The sequence below is a fragment of the Orbicella franksi genome, chromosome 7 (genome assembly GCF_964199315.1).
Source record: "Orbicella franksi chromosome 7, jaOrbFran1.1, whole genome shotgun sequence".
Lineage (NCBI taxonomy): Eukaryota > Metazoa > Cnidaria > Anthozoa > Scleractinia > Merulinidae > Orbicella > Orbicella franksi.
In genome coordinates, this window is record NC_138151.1 from 7957701 (window position 1) to 7979030 (window position 21330).

A 21330-nucleotide genomic window follows, 5' to 3' on the forward strand; every position below is an offset into this window, starting at 1 on the left:
GATTTGGGGGTTGATTTTGGTTTATACAGTGTTGGATAAATTTGCGATCACTGGCAAACTCATAATAAGAACATATCCTCCATACATACAAATTAAGGCTGATAGACAAGCAAGTCGCACACGCGATAGCTGAAGGGTCTACACAAAATTTACGGGTTGATAGCGCAGTTGCACTTTTGCTAGTCTTGAACTGAATTGAATGAGTATTGTCTGAATTGAATGAGCACTGTGTCAGTGAGAGCAATGTATGAGCATTGTATGAGCACTGAAACGGTTTACAGTAGTGATAATGAAGTCAGGGTACGATTCATTTGCAGTTTGCAGTTTTTTATGAAGTTTTGGAAACGTGCTGTTTTATATTTTCTGTCAACGAAAGAGTGGTTGTGATTAAACAATCGATAATCGTTTTGTCAGGATAAAGACAATACGAATGTTCATTGATGACAAGTTTACGGTTAAAACAACAAATTAATTTTCGGTGAGATAATTAGGGTTGCCAAACATCTTTAAAGTTAACAAGGTGTCGATTTCAGCGAGAGAAACTTGTACTTTGCGGCTTTCCTTTGCTCTTTGTAGGATCAGCGGTGTGCTTTTAATTTCAGCTTTTAAACGAAGATTTGGGGGTGGATCTTGGTTTATACAGTGTCGGATAAATTTGCGCACACAGGCAAAGTCATAATAACATATCTTCGATACATCCAATTTTAGATCGACATACGGGTCGCACACGCGATATGACAAGTATATGCTTAAAACAACAAATTAATTTCCGGTGAGGTAATTAGCGGCAAAGTGGTAAGCTGGAAAACCAGGAATAGCCCGAGAGTCTGTTTTTTGTCAATAGACCAATTTCGATATATTAAAATTCAGCCTAACACAATAGACCTCAGCGCGAGGCTCTGGGGAATAAACCCCACAAACTCTGTAGTTATTCCCCAGAGCCTCGTACTGGAGTTTATTGTTTTAGGCTATATTTTAATATATCGAAATTGGTCTATTCAAAGTGATTGAAGATTTCCCGAAGATTGTCCGAGAGCTACCGAAGTCACCAGAACATCCCCGACAAACAATCCAGCTGCCGAAGATGTTCCGAAGATTTTCCGATTAATTTGCATGTACTCCGAAGATTATCCGAGGATTGCCGAATAAACAGAAAATCCCCGATAAACATCCAAACTGCCGAAGATCACCCGAAGATAACACAAAGCAAATCATTCGAACGCACATATTTTTTTTTTCCTTATTTACTTTTTGGTCCAAAGATCTTAGTCCAAAGCATATTAGTATTATAAAAGTTACTCAGAAATCCCCGAAGAACAGCTCGATTGTGAAGTTTGGCATACAGTAAAATACGGCAATGGCGTAAATCTCCTCAGCCATTTCCTAATTCGAGCAACGCTCACGTGGTATTCCAAAAATGGCTGTGATCGTGAAGGAGAATATAACAATTGATTTCAATTGAGTGATTTGCGAAATTGTAATAGACTGACTGAAGGACTGACTAAGGCAAAGTTGAATATATCATTGTACCTTTTGAATATCTACGAAGAGCACAATTCAATTAAAGGATGTCCATGTTAACGTTTATCCTGGCGTATGATTTAATGCTCATTATAGATTTGCAATAGTTTGCAATGCGCATCTTTACTGAGCGTGATCGGCACGCACGCATTATAAAAGCACGGCTTTTCCTTACGACAGGGACTCGACATAGCGATAAATCGTCGAAAACCGTGAATATAGTCATAAGCTGTCTGTTTAATCTTCGGGTGATCTTCAGCAGTTTGGATGTTTCTCGGGGATTTTCAGGTTATTCGGCAATCCTCGGATAATCTTCGGAGTACATGCAAATTAATCGGAAAATCTTCGGAACATCTTCGGCAGTTCGATTGTTTGTCGGGGATGTTCGGGTGACTTCGGTAGCTCTCAGATCATCTTCGGAGTATATTCGGAGTTCGGACAATCTTCGGGAACTCTTCAGTCGCTTTAACTGAATTGACTCTTAAAAATCCCGGCCGAATTCCGCCGCAATTCCGGCGGAATTCCGGATTCCTGGTTTACCAGCTTACCGCCAAATATCTTTAAAGATAATAATGTGTTGATTTCAGAAAAAAATTGCTGCTTTCCTTTACTGTTTGTAGGATCAGCGGAGTGCTTTTTATTTCAGCTTTTAAACTAAGATTTGGGGGTGGATAATACACTGTAACAGAAACTCCTTTATTATGTATTGGAAAATTTAGTTATTAATCATTCACGACCAACACGATGGACTTGGTACATGAACTACTTGAATGAACTACCAATGGCTACCCTAAATGTAAACCCCTAAAGTTTCTAACACAAAAGTTCTACAGTTTAGTTTAAGAGTCAGTTTATCTGCTTATGTTCCAATATTCTAGGAACAACTTTTAAACGTTATCGCTTCTGCATGCATTGCGCGCCGTTTATTTTTACCCCTCTCAAGAGAAAAGTCTACTTTCCTCACAAATATTAAAAACACCACTGATTGACGAAGCTCCTAAGCTCTCTTCAACAGGGGTGTGTTGATATAAATTGACATGGCCCAGCAGTTGCAAAAATAGCACGAAAAAGCTTTGAGGTGAACAAACGAAACTGTAAACAATTGCTTTGTTATGTACGTTAGAGATTGACATCGTTCACTAGCTTTCACTTGTGAAAGTGACTGTTGGTATCTATAAGTCATGTTAATCCGAACGAATTAAAAAATATACATAATTAATTAATTAATTAATTAACATAACTAATTAAAACGAGCTTTATATCATGTCATGTGCCTATCGTGTTGTGTAACACAAGTATACAAAATAGACACTTCCAGCTTTCAAACACTCGCCAGTAGCCTACAGTCATGCTCCGCTGCAGATCAGCCAACGCCAGCGTTGTCTTAGTTGATTGAGAGTCGGGATCCATCTGCATGGACCACAAAATGGCGAACTCTATCTGTAGTTTGGGCATGGCTGTCTCACAGATATTCCATTCCGAGCAGCAATGCCGGCACCACTGTCTTATTTACAAGTGTTGTCACAGTTGAAAAGATAAAACCTCAATGACTGCATCTCCATTTCTTTACTAATTACAATAATGAGTTTTTTTCTCTGAATTTCGTGTATAAAAGCTAGCTTTTGTTACGGTAATAATTCTTAGAATTGGTCACAAGCTCAGAACCAGAGAATGGAGGAAGAAAGGCCGGAAGACTCTGTCTCTTTGATTCATTGCATTGAGAATCTCGATAGGACTTTACACCTGGTTGGAACGACATGTTTGTGCAGTCGTGGTTTGTCGTAGACTACGAAAACTTCGCTCTATCATTGTAAAGCCCCTGGGTTCGAATTCTAGAGAAATGGACAGTTCTACGAGATCGATGAAATTTCATCTGTTCAACTGTGATAATACGTACAAGTTAGACTCAGTCGAAAATTTGCTACGTAATATGAAAAACAAATATGACTTTGATTTTGGTTGAAAACCGTTATTTTGCATTCAGCAAATTTCAGAGATGTGTGAAACCACCATACCCAAGCTGCAAATGGCCAAGGATTTCGCATTTTTGTCGTTCACGCACACGAATCACGGCTGTCCATCCACGAGGACAACGCTGGAATTGGTTACGCGAGATTCTACAGAACATTGCTGCAGGCCACAGGTAAGTCTTCGGAAGACACTGAATAAGAATAAGAAAAACTGAAATAAGTGTTCTGATCAATGTTTTCTTCGCGATCGTAAAACTGTTTTCGTGGAAAAAATGGAAAACGTTGCGTTCCTTGAGGTTTTTCGACTGGAGTTTCTTAATTATGGAATAATGCAAATTCCACATATCGAAAGGAATTAAAATATGAAAATTAAAATATATTATTTAATTCTTCCTCTTCATTGAATTGTATATTTTGGTTCTGTATATAAGGCTGCCATTGCCCTTGATTCACAACGATATTCAAGGTACCATTCGCTGCCCTTTAGTATTGTTACTTGGATTGACACTATCATTCCTTATTTGAAGCTAAAATAATGACATTTAAAAAGATAGGTGCTCGATGATTTGTCTCAGACTGCTTTGTCTCTTCATTCAGAAGGCGAAGAAATTGATGGCCTGTTGAGACTACAATTCCAAACTCTCTCGCATCTCGAGCTCCTTACCATTTCACAGCTCATATCAAAACTGCATTTCAACTCGCCTTTAGCGCTATCAGTAAACGAAAAAAAGTATTTATGTAGTTAGGGATAGCCAGAATTTACACGCTAGTTAAGAGGATTGGCTACGAGGCTGTCACAATAGTTCCTTCAATTTCACGCAGTAAGCGAATAAACCTAGAGGTCACGTGACATTTGGATTCTCGGAAGCCTCCGACGACTCCGACGTATCAACAGCGTCGACAGATTAAGACTCTATACTCTTTATACGCAAAACTTGAACAAAGGAAGGCTGACTTATTTTCAAATGGGAACCTGTGATTTCAAAATCGTGAGTATCTCCGTTCGTGAATCGATTCTTAATTTGCAAAGTGCTTGTTGGGCCGTCTTGGTGATTTTGCAAATGCGTGAAGTCTTAAGTGAGTCGCTACGTTGTAATTTTATAAACACTAGTTCATCATGATCAGTTTTATTCGTACCAGTTTAAGCTGTTGTTTGTAGAGGCTGTCGATTTCCGTATATGTTCGAAAGTAAATTCAAAAGTATGCAAAACATACATTTGGTAGCACAAAATTAGGCAAGATGCTAAAGGAGAGGAGCAAAGACATTGTTTACTTTTTACATGGTATCAACCCGCTGATGCAACCCAGTCAGTTCAGTTCAATTTACTTCATACTTCACGATTTGCATTTTTGACTGCTAACACAGTCTTTCATGTCTAGTACATTCGTTCATCTGCGGTTACTTCTTTTTATCTGTAGCTGATATGAAATGATACTGAATGTTGCATTTAAACCAACAGTCTACATGCAAATCAACAGCCTGTATATTCAAGGCGAACATTATATCATACCAGGCACGCAAAACATGAACAGAAATGTCAAACTGATAACTACTGATGTTTATAAGCTTTCAAGAAGCTCTCCTGTTGCCTGATATAGTAAATAGGGAAGCAGAAAACACAGCTAAAATGAAATTAAACAGAAGGTCAATCTGATCTCAAAACGACTGCGTCGCTCGCTTGCTCTGATTTCCGGGAAACTGAACGGTCATTGACTATTCTTAGAACCGACGGATTTTTTTAACGTTATTAGTTCAATCCTTACTTTGCGTTACTAGTTCAATCCTTTCAAAGGAGCTAGGTCACGGTCGCGCATGCGCGTGTGGTCACGAAACAGTTTAAAAGTTTTAGCGTCAAACTTTCAAAATCGTCGGCGAGGAGGTATTCGTAACTTTATCGGAAAATATCTTTGCCATCCTTAAGTGGTCTATTCTTTTGATAGCAGTTGATTGTTGTAGAGTATTTACATGTAGATTTTGGCTCGTGTTCGATGTTTTGTGAGTCAATTTTCGTGGATGTTGTGATGCAGTGTGATGTCTTCTCAAGGCGGTCGGCGATCTGCAAGTGGTCGGAAGAGGATTTACACTTCAGTTTCTGAGGGAGTAACGTTTTGGTAAACAGGCCATCGAAGGGTTTTGCTAGACTGCCGCTTTTATTCTTCGTCAGTATCTGCGATGATTTATGGCGAATATCGGAGTGATTCAGCGTTTGCTGGCCATCTTCTTTCCCTAGAACGACGAAGGCAAGTACCTGTCGTTTATCTTTCACGTGCAGTTTGCCACTTTGCTTGTACCGTTTATCTGGTGATTTTACATGTTTCCTATTCTTTTGCCTCTCACATAAAGGAAACTAAGTCAGTAGAGGAAAATACGAGACGAGAGAAGATACTGAAAGATAGCCCTTCCGTAAAATGACGGCGCCATGTTGAAGGTGAGCTGATAAGTACAACTGTAAACAAGTTGCCACACGCAACTTTGACTTTAATTAGAGGAGGAATAACTATGTGTAGCCGTTTCATTAAACTCATTTTCTTCTTATATGTTTCCTTCGTAGTCAATACAACCTGTTTACTTATTTTAATGTAGTCTAACTGGGCATATGAACTAGATTTTTCTACAAGTGCAATTTCCCCTTTCAAAAAAAAAATAATTTGCCACTTACATTTAGTATGCCTCGCTATTCTGTATGGTTTACAAGTGTGTTATCTAGTGCATCATCAGGACTATTATTACTATAAACTCTTGGCTCTGTTGTTGTAAGGGTGGATGATCAACCATGATCATAAAGGCCCAGTCAAGTAACTGACGTTTTTTTTCGTCATCATGCCCTCAACGTGTTACATTTATTATCCAAATATGCAAAATTCCCTTTGTGTTCTGCATCCTTGTCAGTAATGCTCAAAATTTAATTTGGCGTGACTTTGCATTTACTTAAATAGTTTTTTCTATATTTGTTACTGTTTTGTTTGTTACATTCAAACATTGACTATGCGGCTGAGCCAATAAAGTATATGTATGCATGTATGGTTAGTGCACTCGTCCCTGGAGCGAGGGGTCCGGGTTGGAGCCCTGGCCAGGGACACGGTGTTGTGTTCTTGGGCAAGACACTTAACTCTCACAGTGCCTCTCTCCACCCAGGAGTATAAATGGGTACCGGTGAATTGTTGGGGAAACCTAACAAATTGTGCGGGAGTGACCTGCGATGGACTAGCATCCCATCCAGGGGGAGTAGAAATACTCCTAGCCACTTCATGCTACAGAAATCGGAATAAGCTCTGGCAGCTATGAGCCATCGGCTCCAAGGCTTCACTTATGCATATATGTACTGATTGTATGATTAATATGTGTTGTGTTCAATGTCTTTGTTGCAGAGAGGATATTGATGTTACAGCGAGTTCTACCAATGGTGATATTACAGGCATATCAGCATCTTATTGAACATATAAGGAAGTCCTGTTTACAAGATATGGCCTCTTTTAGAGCATCTCCATGGGAACAGTTGTCTTTCAATACTGTCAATTAAATTATTTTTCTAATACAGTGTAGATGCTTAAAATCCAAATCGTCCTCAAACATACAAAGTGTTTATTTTTTATGATGTGTACCAATATTCTTTCATTTCAATGACATGATCAAACCAATTTTTACTTCTCCCCCACTCTAAAATAAATTACATTTCCACTAAAGTACATGTATATAGTCAATAAAATTTATTGATTACTATTTGGTGACTGTGCTGACCATGACTAGTTATTGAATACAGTAAGTCCCAGGGTGTTTGATGAAAGGAAAGTCTTTTGGAACTACTGGATATTATGAAACATTGCTAGCAAAAATGGAAAAATTGTATAGGTCAGGTACTAATACCAGAAACAAAATAACCAAACCAGGGCTGCAAATTTTCTTCTCTTGAAAGGACATATGTCGTACTAAAACACCATCTTGGTCAGACAAAACAAATTGTGGTTGGGCATCACCAAAAAAGTAAGATTTACTCACAGTAGATGTTTATTCACCCTTACTGTAAAGTAATTTACGATAAAAAATTGTCCAGACATCATGTCCACCCACAATTGAGATTTCGTTGACCATGAACAAATTTTGGTCGGCCAATGACTGATGACCGACTGTTATTTGCAGCCCTGCAAACAAAATGAAACAACAAGATAGTACTCAGGTTAGCCCTATAAAACTCTGGTTAGCCTGAATAACACTCAGGTTACAGTTGGCTGTTGACAGTTGTGAGGAGTTTCATTTCAGTGGTTTTGTTTTGGGTTTTGGCACTGCCATCAGTTGTAGGGAAATATTTTTAAAATTGCACAAGCCTGCCTAGAGATGTAGCTTGAAAATCTGGTTCATTAAAAATCCCAGTGTGCTCTTCTAGTCTATACCTTGTTTTATTGATCTTTTTTCTCTCTATACCGTGAAGTTATTGATCTTTTTTCTGTATTGATTTTTTTTTCCAGTAATAAACATTGGCCTTGTTATAAAAGTAACAAATTCATGAACTAGCTGTTGGTGAATCTTCAACTGAGAACCATGTATTGAGTATGCATTTTATTTCGGCATAATGAACCAACACCCATCCTGAATGTGCAATGATAAAGATGAAAACCAGGTGTGGAGGTGATTTAAATTAACAAACCAAATGCCTCTTCCACTATTACTATAAATGCTTTCTTTGTGGGGTTTTCTTCAGGGGGAAAGAACTTGTTACTTGCATTTGTTTTGGTTTAATCAGCCCTGAATCCCATATAAACTCCAGTGTGAGGGATACTGCCAATGGATAACTGTTACTATACAGGAAGGGCACACCTGGTTTCCTTTCCCCAGATAACCGTATCTATGGAGAACATTTTGCCAATAGGCTGCGTTCATGAAGACATGCGTGGTATTGCCATCGCAGTCTATTTCTTGAGGCATAATTTGGTACATGCCACACTTGCATCATGGTATTGCCGAGTTGCTAGAAGGAGGTGCAGGGTTAGGCATTCTATTCACACTTGTCATCTGTCCTTCTGTGGATGTGCCAGGGGTGGGTTGAGAAATGTCGCTTTCACCGATGGTCTCATCTAAATTGTCAATTCTTCTACGCAGGCTTCTCGCACACAGCTTGCAGACATTGCTTCATCAAGCATTTGAGTGAATTCCCAAAAGATCATTATGGAGGTAATCACCAATAAAGTACAGTACTGTAAAGTATTTTGTGCTCGCCTGACGAAATTAAGTGTTGTAATTGATTTATTTTAGGTAGAGCCAACAACTGTGTCAAAGATTCAAGTTTGACAGCTTGCTAGCAACAGAGATTCCAACCCTTTTTGAAGAAAATAGGGAGACTCTTTTAGCGCCGAAGGCGCCAGCCTCTAGGGGGTCCGGGGGCATGACCCCAGGGGAAATTTTGCAAATTTATAATTAGGTCTTCTCAAATGCCTTTTCCTGCATTTTGACATCATTTCTGAATTATTCTATAAGGTCTTATTCTTATCACAGACATCTTTGGGCTGTTCTTTACTGTTGTTAATCCATCTTTTTCGAGCTGCTAAATGGAGTAAGACTGCTGGCCTGATGAGTCTGCACAACGCTGGGTGAGAGACTGGGGGGATAATATGAGAAGAAAGTGTAATACATCGGAAAAAATTCTCAAGATTAGCATTTTTTCCCCTTGTTTTCACAATTTTTATGACAAATCGGGAGAATTTGATATGAATCGGGAGAGCGGGAGGCAACACATCAAATCGGGAGGGCTGGAATCTCTGTAGCAAGCACAGAGTTTTTACCAATTCAAGTGAACCTAGAAATAAAAAAAAAATCAAGTGTAGGAACAAAACAAATCTTGCCGTGCTAAACTTTATGCATTTGAATTGGTGTTCAAGCTTTGATTTTTGTGGTCTTTTCCATATTTAGGCATATTTTTGTTCTTGGAATAATAACAAATAAAAATATAGAAATATAGAAACCTTCTCAGTTCAAGGGAAAGACAATTTAAACTGCGAAAACTCGAGACTGCTCTATGCTTGGTGAAATGTTTGGCCTAAATGAAAAAGACATGCTGTACACATGAATATATGTACATATAAAGACTTGAACACAAACAGAAACAAAAATAGCCAGCAATCTAGTTGTTCCATTCCATGCAGCCTTCAATACCTACTTACAAACAATGTTACAACAAAGCTAAGTGCATAAATAAGGATTCTCACCGTGTTTTCGGCACGGATTTGCTGTCGAACCACACGTGCACTCACTTCCACATCTTGCATGGGCAGCCACGATTTGCATTTGCTTTCTGTTTCGCGGAACAAGCGTTTTCCCACGAACAGGAGATGCGATTTTCTTAAGAGGATAACAACAGAAGAAAGAGAAAATGGACGTTGCGTTGGAGCATATTCCCAGAAACTACGAAACAGTTCACACATTCAAATCTGTCACGTAATGGAGTCGAAGGAAACTCACCACCGTAGCCTTTCTTGCCTCTTCTGCGTCCATAATTTTGCCTCTACGATAAGATAAGTAGATCGATGAGAAGAAATCCACACACGCGACAAAAAGACGTAATAATTTTAACCAAGAACGGCTAAATTCGCGCAAAATTTAACAACTCCGATAAATTCAAGATGGCGGATGCATTTGAATCTCAATGAGAACGGAGCCAAATTTCGCACATGCGCAGGTCGTGACGTAGCTCCTTTAACGTTATTGGTTTAATCCTTACTTTGCAGTTGATCTATTATAACTTGGATATCTCTGGATTTAAAGCTTTAAGCGCAAATACCCACAAAAATCAAACATAATCAAATTTCTTCAGAGAGGCTAGCAAGAGTGCAAATAGGCTGTAGTTTTTTCCTTCATATACTTTTGGCTTTCCGAGAAAAGCGACAATTACGATTTAACTTTCAGACTCAATTTCATTGAATTTAGCGAGTCCCAACTGGACTGAAAATCAACCATTTTCATTCGATTCGCATTTCGCAACTATTGAGCGCAGAAAAGTTGTAGTGCAACCAGCTTATTGCAAGGACGATTTCAAGAATATTGGATTAATCTAATTATTTAGCGGTAAAGAAAACCACAGTATTCTCCAAAATCGAGTTAGTCGGTGAAAAGAATTGTCATTTTGACCATGTGCCATGTCTCGGAATTCCAAAAGATTTTAGATTCTAACTATAATAGAATAGGTCTTTCAATATATATAAAGTTCAGTGGGAGCAAATCATTAGGCACTCGTAAAAATATTATTCAAAATCGTTCACGAAAGACACAAAATCACGCCAGGAGCTTCCGAGTGCGTGACCAAATTAAAAGTATTATCATCGTATCGGCATATTACTTCAATTCGAAACGTCAGCATTACCAAGCAGTATAAATGGCATACACAATAATAGCATGTTCACCTACCTCGGTTTGTAATATCTTGAATCTTGCAAACTGATTCTTTCCCTGCATATAATTTTCAGTGAGTACTCATATCCGACTTTGAAGAAAAACAGTTAACTGCCAAGTTCCATGTATGTATCATCTATCTGTTTTATTTGTGTCGTTTGATTAAGCCAGTAGTAACTGCTAAAGCGTTATTCTACTTTCGGGTTTCCATCTTGAAGACGTTTGAAAGTCCTCCATTTTGACTGAAGATCCGAATCCCGTGCGTTACAACATATTTTACATGGGGGTGAGGGTCGGGATTTCAGAGCTTTTAACAGAGTTACTTTTCTTTGTTTGAATTTTTCGTGTGTACCATTTCATCGCTTTACCTAAGAAAGGAGGCCCTGAATTGGAACTAACATATTGGAAAATTCTAACGCTTTTTCTTTCGGAAATAAATCCCACTCTACCCTTACCCTGTGTGCAAAGACTTTTGCTGGACAATATGCACATAAGAGACGCGGAGCCATCGAAGATGGCGGCTTATTTGTTACTGCTAATTACTGGGGATTTCTGCCTGATAGCAGGTTGAATTATTATACCGAGCAACAAAAGGGGAGACGTAGGAACATTTGCATAGGAGCTTGGTAATATTGAGCGATTTGGGGAATTCAAAATCACCAGACGAATGCGTACGGGTTATGAAAACCTAATGGAACACCGTTGAAATGGCAGCATAGGAATGTTGTTTGACAGTCAAGACATGATAACCCAGCTAAAGTAAACATATATATGTTGGTTTATGCTTCAGTCGTGCTGATATTCCTGTGATGTTTAATTTCGAATTGAAGTGATTTAACGACAAAAACAATGGTAGTGCTTTTGGTCACGCATTCGAGTGCTGGCGTGATAATAACGAGTTCAACAATGATTGGGCAGTTTTTTCATACCATGGCATCAAGTGATAAAGAGTGGTTACAGTGACCCATCAAAATCTACCAGCTGGAAACTGTTTTGAGCCACGGTAAGTTCACTCACGCAACAAGTTTCTTGAATCACTTGTTTTCTAACCTTTATTTTGTAGGATTAAGATCGTTGTATGACGTGTCAGTGATCAAGTATTGGGACAATGGCTTCTGTCACAGACGCAGAAGAAGCCTTGCATTCAACGAACGGGAAACAAAACTTCCATCGACTTACAAGACTTTTGATGTCTGGAGGCGTCAGGCTTCTAAGAGAAAAGTTTGATTCTTTACACTCGCCCACTGATCTTCCATTAAAGCTTAGTGATCCTGCTATGAAAACCAAGCTGAGACAAGCAAAGCTCTCTTCACCAGAATGGAAATGCCTCTACCCCTCCCCTGGTACCTTTGGCAAGTCCACCGATTTCGATATCACTTTAATGTTTAGACTATTCAGAACAATATGCAACTTAACAAAGCCTGTCACGGGATGGGATAATCTTCCAAACAGTACAGACCACAGTCTTGAAGCTGATTTAGCGCGGATAAAATACTACCGCAATTCCGTTTACGGGCACAACAGCAAAATGGAAATTATGGAATCTGAATTCTGTAATCTTTGGAAGGAAATCAGTGAGGCTCTTTCTCGAATTGCTGGATCTATTAGTCAGGCAAAGAGAGATGAGTGGAATAAGTCCATTGTTAAACTGCTTAGTGATCCTCTAACGCCAGAAGCTCAGAGATACCTAGACGAACTTAACTTATGGTACAAGAACGACATGGACATCAAAGATTCAGTGGAACAAGTACGAAATGACCTGCAGCAAGTTAGCCTGGAAGTCAGAGATCAGAACAAAATTATCCAGAAGCTCGACCAAAAACTAGGTAACCTTCCAAAATATTTAACAAACTAAAAATATTTTAAAAATCGAGATTGACTGAATTCCTTAAGCTTGGCTTAGTATATCCGGATAATAATTTGATCACAATTGAAAGTTAAGAGTCAATACTGTTTCAAGTAGCTTAGGCTGTGCACAGTCAGTCTCTCTTTTGGTTTAAAATCCGTTGGGAAGAACGCAAACGCTGAGAGAACGAGCGCAATTTTCGAGGAGCGAGGGGCGAAACATGAGCTACTTTCGACTTACGAGTTTGCCACACGAAAATCGTGCGTTTGCGTTCTTCTTCTTTTGGAGCAAAAGAGTCGGAGTGCTGTCAGTCTAGGCGTAATTCGAATGGAAACTTTACTAGGCCACCGTGCTTATTGAATCACACGATTGCAGTTTAATACAGCATTTGTCCTTCACAAGGTCATCAAGGATCGGTTAAAATTGATAAATTTCACTTGGTATCATTTTCTTTTTTACTTACAGACTCTCTTCTTATTCAAATCACGGTGGACAGCTTCTCGCAAGGTGGAAATACCATTAACCCGAGAACGGTGATCACATTTCCCAGTAGCCACGAGCAACCACAATCCAGTTATCCTCATCAAAGAAACCGTCGGGATCCTTTAACAGAGATTAGCTTTTGGCAAGTCGTTCTGTCATTTAAGGAATCCTTCAACTTGTTTCTAGAATACTTGAGAGTTAAGCTGGAAGTCGGTGTTGCAAACTACAACTTAGGAAGTTTGTTGATAACTGTGACATGCAGCTCACTGCAAATCCTTGAAGGTCTGTGGAAAGATTACAGCAGCGGCCATCTCAATGAAGTAGCGGAACAAAGACTTGTGACAGCTCAAGTCTTACAGAAGCTCGGCCTTGATGAAGTGAAACTGAAAACTACAATTACAGAGTATGAGTACAGAAAATGCAAAATGTTCTTTCTGGATAGAGAACAGGTAAGACTAAAAATTATCAAGGTTGTCTGTTGAATTTGATTTTGTGTTGATATTTACCAAACTTTCAGAGTTGATCCCTCCCTTACAGTACAGTCCTGCTGTTCATGATGCATTGGCTGGCGAGATGAAAGCTTGTCGCCTGAACGCTGCACTGATAAGTTCTTACAAACCGAACATGGCTTACAACAAACAAATAGAAGACGAGGAAATCACCCAGCTTTGTGGTCGAATACTTGAATACAAGATCGGGGATTACGAGGAGTTCCATGATGCATTGGCTAGCGAGATGGAAGGTTGTCGCCTGAATGCCGCACTGTTTGGCATGACTGGCTCAGGAAAATCAGCTCTGATTAACACTATATTCAGGTCACTGGGCATTGAATTGGAGCCGGCTGTAACTCAGAGCACTGGAAAGGAGGATACGACGATTTTGGACAGTTATGTTGTTCCGGGAACCCAATTCACGCTTTACGACATGCGTGGATTCTTCGAGTTAGACAAGGCGGAAGAAGGTAACTTCTTTTTTTCTGAGAATTTCTGATAAGAACCTCCTTATGATATAAAGGAAATCTTACTTCCTTTATTTTCTAATCGAGTGCCATAAACAGAGATATATAAAGTATTCGGCATGTTTGTCCGCGTCGCTCAGAGAGCTTTATACTCGGATCAGCAGATCAGGATCAAGCTAAGGTCAGACCATGAAATTACACAAAATGAAAGTTGAAAATTCACGTAATTAAGTTTTGTCACAAAAAAGACTGCAATGAGAATCTGAGCCAAAAAGTAAACGAAGCCGGAAGTGAGGAAATCGAGTGGGGATTGGGGCAGGACTTACGAAATCTGTTGCTATGGTTACTGAAACAAATGGAGAACAGTATCTGCAAGGCAACATATGATTTGAACTTTTTTTTCTTTTTTTTTCTTTTTTTTTTCTTTTGTGCTATAAATTCTTTTCTGGACGGAAATAAGATCGGGTATCGTCTGTGTTTGAACCTTCTGTCCATACTAGCAACTGGAGATCTATGTTATTACTGTTCACCATCTGTTTGATTCCTGTCAGCAGTATATGTAGAACTCCATATAAGGTAAACATAATCGCTATAATAGCCCTTTTGACGGTTAACTTTCAACATTTGCTTTACAATTTAATCTAGCATGTATGTGAGGTAATTTCAGGCAATTTTTACTTGTTCATCCCATGATTGCCCCGTATTCACGTTGGATTACCTTGAAATGAGGGCTGCCATCGAACCCTGGTCTTCATTTAATTTACTGCCCATACATAACTATATTAGGAAAGCTCGTTTTCTTGATAAACACTCAAGAATTTGGGAGCACAGTTAAGGCTACCCCGAGGCTCCTTAAAGGTTTCGTGAATTTTCCGGCTCTATTACAAATTACATTACACATTAAAAATGAATACCCTGAGAAAGGTACCTCGTTTTTACACTGTAGGTTATGGAAAACACACAATAAGATACCAGGGTCCATATATCTGGTCAAAACTTAGCAAGAAATTAAGGACTTCACCGACTCTCCCGACATTTAAGACAAGAATAAGAAAAACTGACCTTTCAGACCTCATTGAAAAAAAATAGCAGTTGCTGCAAACTATGTAAAGAACAGAACAGAATCATTCGATATTATTATTTATATAATAACCCAAGTTATTTTCCCATTTTGATTGGTTCTCGCCTATGATCTATTAGAGGACAGACGCACGATTGACGTCATCATTACAACGTTTTTCCTTCTGTGTTTTAAAATGGCGGAAAGTTTTGAGAATTTGGATAGTATTTTACATGACTGGGCAAAAGATAAGGTACAAAAAAGTCTTGTCGAGGCATTCAACAGGTACGAGCAGCAGGAAGAAGAAAGAAAAAGCCGTTTTTTTTTGTAGAAAATGACTCAGAAAAAATACTCGAGTAGTCTCAGTCGGCAACGGAGCGAGGCTAACCCAAGCACAAAATTGGTCTCGGTAAGCCGAGAACCATTGCCGCTTATCTCGTATTTAACAAGCCGAAGAAACCAAATGTTTATGAGATTAATTTATTTTAAAAAATTCAACTTTTATCAGTCTCAAAGTAATTGTTGAAACACTGATTGATGTCAGGAATGACACCTCACTTCTTAAAATCAGTTAAAATAAACACATAACCTTACTTTCCGATGCGAATATTCCAGTACGTTTCAGGGCACAGCAGCGAGCAAAGTATAGCTCACTACAGCTCACGGCCAACTGCATCGCAGCTAAAAGATATCTCCGACACTATTTCAAACTGATTTGAGAATCATCAACCACAGAGGACACAAATTTCCACCGTCACTAACGCTCCTTTCATTCAAAACTCGAATCGAATGGCCTCCAGACTGACCGCAACCGCAAGTTTTCCGAGGGTATTTTTCAACTCCTGCAATATTCAAGGCAACGTCCAAGCTTTTCGGCTCACAGGGCTGCTCTGATAACAAAAACCGGCTTGACTTTTCCAGCATTTTCTTTAAGATTTGTAGATTTCGCAGTTCAATGCTGCTTTCGCTGTAAGTTTTCATTCCACGAGAAGCGACGCGCGAGTCAAGTTTGACATTGGTGTGATTTTCCTAGACCAATCACAATTCTTTGCTACACATAGCAACCAATGAGATCGCTTCATTTTGTATAGACAATAGATTACGTCAAATGGCTTTTGTCGTGTTCGCCAAAGTGGGCAAAGGCCTGCTTTCGAGTTATGTTGAAAGATTTTGAAATGAAAAAGCTTTATCTGTAGTAGTTTGTTTCGTTATTATATAAAACAAATAGATTCCATGTTGCCGTGCGTCTGTTCAGTAATAGATCACAGAAGAAAAAAGGCAAAATGAGGTAAGAACATCAGTGACACACTCGGCTAACGCCTCGTGTGCCACTTTTTTGTTCTTACCACATTTTGACGTCATCTGTGATCTATTACTGAACGGACGCACGGCAACGTGGAATTTATTTGTTACATAGTATTTATGATATGCTGTAAATAAATATTTATCAACTTCAACATTTATTTATTATTATTTGTTGTTGTTGTTTTGTTGTTTTGTTGTTTTTTGTTTTTTGTTTTTTTGTAAACTAGTTATTAGCTATTGACTTTAGTTGGGTGTCCCCAATTAGCTAATCTATAGCTAAGTACACTGGCACGTTAAAAAAAGTTTTCATTCGTTCATTCAAAGTTCTCTTTTCCTAAAACAGGAGAGCTGTTTCGCATTTTATATGGAATTGAGCGACCAGGAGATAATTTGACCCGAGATTACACGAGCACTAATAAGGCAGAAGCCGCTGGAGCTGCTGCTTGCAGACTCGAGAAGCCGCCAATTGCTGACCAGATGCACGTGATATTGTGGGTTATAAAAGCTAATGATATCAGATTTCAAACAGGAAAATACAGAGAAATCATCAAGTTTGTTCAATACCAGCTGAGAAAAGCAAGTGAGTAGTGAGTTAAACCAACGGATGGTTGTGCTCAGCCTAGAAGTGTAAGCTTGCATTTCACTATATTGATTGACATTACTTCACGTCATGTCATGCACGCCACGCCACGCCACGCCACATCACGTCACGTCCCATCACATTGCATCACATTACGTTGCACTTATACACGAGACGGATAGCTTTAATGATGTTCTTCATTTAATTTTTACCGAGATAAGAGTGATTTTTTGCATTTGCAAACGTATTTTGAAACGATTTTGCTCCAATCACTCCTTGATTAACGCTTAAATAAAGAAATTTGCACATAGCAACGCACATAGCAACGCCCGTAGCAACGGCTGTCAACAGTCCAAAAGTGCTTACAAAATAGGTTAAATTCAGTTCATTTCAATTATATTTTACAGGAAAGCTTAACAGATGTGTACTATTAGATTTCAGATGCATCATAGTCCTGAATATTGTTTTCCTCTACCATAATGTACGCCCCGTTTTTGGAAGCAATCAAAATCATCACAGCTATAAAGCGTTTTCAGATGTCGTCACGGCAACCATATTGGTGTTCCAAATCAATGAAACGGTGGCCATGTTGATGTCCTAAACCAATCCTGTAGGAGTTGAACTCTTAACTTATCTAAACTTTTTAGTTAACTGTTGCTCTGTTTTCTGTTTATGACAGCAATCAAGATCATCACCGTCATCACATTTGATGACGAAATCGCGAAAAAGCCGAATGCCGATGAAGAGAGAGAGAGGCTGAAGGAAGCAGCTATTGAAGTCACTGGAAGCGACAAGAAAAACGGCGTGTTTATGATCGCCAACTCAGTGCGTGGACAAGAATATGATTCAGTTTACAAGAAACGCGTGCTGAAGATGCTGGAACAAGTAGCTAAGTGCGGAGAGCGATCCATAAGGATGCGACAAACTACAAGAGAAAGCCCCAAGAAGCAGACACGGCATTCCGATTCTGATGCTGGTGTCAAGTGCCCTGTAGAAAACACCGAGGAACCAGACTATCCTGCTAAAAAATGGTGGTCACTGCCACCAGACTTCCCTCATTGAATGAAGTCTTGAAAACTAGCCTGTGTTACAGACGGAAATTTAATTCTAATGAGTAAACACGGAAGGTACATTTCCTTCGTAACGCTAATGAAGGCTAGCGAGAATTGGAAAACGCGAGAGAGAAGATGTTTCAGCCGATAAACTGAATAGTGAGGAGGATAGAGCCTCTAGTCTTCTCGCGAAACATTCTGTTTCTCTCTCGAGTTTTCCCTTAGCGTTTGACAATCCTTGTTGAAAAGTTTTCATTTTCATTTCAAGAGAAAGGAGCAGATGTTACATCATATTATCTTTACAACAAGAGTTTAGCTGAGACGGCCATAACTTTGCTACAATCCTTACCGGTCTTTAGCTGAATACTTACATTTTTGCTCCTTGTTTACAACTATAGCTTTGCACTCACGATTGTTTTTTAATCTAGGCCCTTGAAATTGGACAAGACTTTTCCATGACTTTTCCAGGACTGAGATGTATTTTTTCCAGGACCCTATAAAATTCACATTAACCCTAAAACCCCCAAGATCTCATTGTTTACTGTCCGCCATACATTTAATTCATATTTTTTACTTGAGTTAAAGGTAAAATGAACCAAAATTTAGACATCTTTTCTTCAGCCATTTTATAGCGACGAAATGTTAAAAAAAAAAATGTAAAAAGGAAACTTATGCGGAAAGTTTTCTTTCTGAACCACGGAAAGGAGTAAAAAAGTTAAAAGTCTGAAGACAGCCCATGGCTTCACGAAAACGTTTCCAAAATAACCGCGCACTTTAATGGAAGGAATGGAACTGAGACTCTGCTTTGTGACGTCATTGTTGTCTTATACATTGCTGCGTTTCTGCTTCAGTGAGTCTTTCGTGGGAAAGTTTTGGATCTAAATACAAACCTCATTTTACTTGGGAATCGCCGAGGAGCTTGCCCGATGTTTGGCAGGCATTATTCGCTTGTTTTTCGTTGTTTTTTGTCCAATTGCCGGCTTGCGACGTTCCATAGTGAAGTTAAAAATCGTCGGTACCACGTCTTTCTTGACTACAAGTTGACGAAGCTTGAAAGAGGGTCCCAACAAACTCCTTACTACAAGTTAGATTTTGTTCGAAGCTGTCTTCGGTAAAGTGTTATACACTAACGCGCGAATGCTTCGAGGGCATGAAACATTCTCATTTCATTTTTAAAAGCCATTCCCTTTTAAGTTTTGGGTCCTGGGGGAACTTGAAAGTGCTAACTTTTGATTTTGAGTGGTTTTCCTCTGAAGTTCACTGTGAACTTGAAATCAAACAGTTTCAAATTTCCCGGATTTCTTGAGCTCACCAACAGTGACGTCACAAGTTTTATTTCCGACAATTATCCTACAATTTTCCCGACCGCTCTACGATTACGAAGGATAAAAGACAGTGATTTTAACATTCCAAAATCTCCGCAAAGCTCCTTCTAATTCGTTTGAAACTTCAGAAAATGTTTATTTCACACTTAATTAACACATTGAACTCAAATGAAAAAAATGTCTAAATTTTGGTTGATTTGACCTTTAAACAGATTTCCAGAACTTTCTAGGACCAGTTACCTTTTTCCAGGACTTTCCAGTCCTGGAAAATGCCACAAATTTCCAGGACTTTCCAGGCTTTCCAGGCTTTCCAGGACCCGCAAGAACCCTGTGCTAAAAATCTTTCTAAATTAAAAAAACAAACACACTGGTGTACAAACACTATTCTTGCAAAGCAGGAGCGATTTCTTTTTTTGGGGGGGGGGGGAATTGGGTGGCTAGCAACCCCCCTTTTAGATAAGGAAAACGTTAAAAAGTTGAACAAAGGTTGTGAATATTATGGCAGAAGTAAAGGCAAACTCTCTAGTTAGGTACCTCATTGTAATTTCTAATGAAACGGTTTTCAATTAGGTTCCAATTGTCAAATTGCAAAACGTCTGGGAAAAGTTTGAGAACATGCTCCATTGATTCTGCAACCCCAGGGTACCAGCTTCCCCTTCCCACCTTAAAAAAATCCTTGATCCGCCCTTGCATGGAACAACTTTGAGCTTACTGAGCAATCAACAGATCATATCAAAATGCTTCTTGGAGGGGCTGTTTTCGCAATACACGCGGACAACGCTGGCAAAAATTGTAAAACATAAAAAAGTCGACATCCTAACATTCTACATGAAAAAAAAAAAAAAACCTATTGAAAAATATAATTATATGAAACATTAATAAAGTGTATTATTGTTTGTCTCACGATGTGGTCACTTGAGATGTAGATCGTGACGTTTCGACTGCTTACTGCTAGTCTTCTTCAGGCAATAAGGTCGACTGATTGCACGGTATCATTTATATCACAAAGGTCGGCTGTGATTGGTGCATTTCGATCCTCCTATTGTTCCATTGTTCCGGCGAGTAGCTGTTCCCTCAGTGGTCCGCTGTTGTACCGTTCTCCTGTTGTTGTGTTTCTTGATCGTGGGTATCCATGCTTCAGGAATTTCAATTCCACTGTCCCTGTTGATGTTGTTAGGGTGAAGTCTTATGTGAATAGCTTCCTTGACCCTACGTGCGTACCAGTGAGGATCTCGATCAATAAACTTGACCTCATTCCAGATAGGATAGTGGCCGGTCTCGTGGGTATGTTCAGAAACGGCGGAGGTCTGGGTACGGGCGAGTCGTATATCCCTGTCGTGTTCTTTGATCCTCTCTTGCATAGATCTCCCTGTTTCCCCGATGTAGACTTTGCCGCACTCACAGGGAATCCTGTAGACAACACCATCTTGTTTAGCCGGGTTGACGGTGTCCTTTGGTCGCACTAAGTGTGACCGAAGTGTCGTGTCGGACTTAAAGACGGTGCGAATGCCTTGTTGTTCTAGGCAGCGGCGGAGAGACTCCGAAACTCCTTGGTAAAACGGCGGTGGATTTAAATTCCGCGACAGCCTGTCGCGGAATTTAAATCCACCGCCGTTTTACCTTATGTCCAAGGAGTTTCGGAGTCTCTCCGCCGCTGCCTAGAACAACAAGGCATTCGGCTAAACAAGATGGTCTCGATTTCTATGCGTGATAGAAATCTCGAGCTCATAATGTAATTGTTTATTAGTAGAATTCTACTAGTATACTGATGCAAATGCTGTAATCTGATTGGCTGAGCCATTGAACACTATCAGCCATTAGTGTGCAGTGGCTGGGGGTCGTCTAGGAAATG

At 39.4% G+C, this 21330-nt stretch overlaps 1 protein-coding gene across 1 annotated transcript; it reads left to right on the plus strand.

The window, feature by feature from the left end:
- Positions 1–4062: 4062 nt before the first annotated feature.
- Positions 4063–21029, plus strand: LOC145493313 (uncharacterized). The gene is made up of 6 exons (XM_081472752.1): positions 4063–4480; positions 11933–12695; positions 13181–13647; positions 13736–14159; positions 16865–17101; positions 17781–21029. The coding sequence occupies exons 2-6, from the start codon at positions 11978–11980 to the stop codon at positions 18161–18163; spliced, it is 2229 nt and encodes a 742-aa protein (XP_081328878.1). The 5' UTR covers positions 4063–4480; positions 11933–11977; the 3' UTR covers positions 18164–21029.
- Positions 21030–21330: the final 301 nt, after the last annotated feature.

Excerpts from the sequence above, each read along its gene's own strand:
- LOC145493313 (XM_081472752.1), top strand. The coding sequence starts at position 11,978 with ATGGCTTCTGTCACAGACGCAGAAGAAGCCTTGCATTCAACGAACGGG. Across the intron at positions 13,648-13,735 it reads TCTTTCTGGATAGAGAACAG|TACAGTCCTGCTGTTCATGA; the intron begins GTAAGACTAAAA and ends CCTCCCTTACAG. Across the intron at positions 17,102-17,780 it reads ATACCAGCTGAGAAAAGCAA|CAATCAAGATCATCACCGTC; the intron begins GTGAGTAGTGAG and ends TGTTTATGACAG.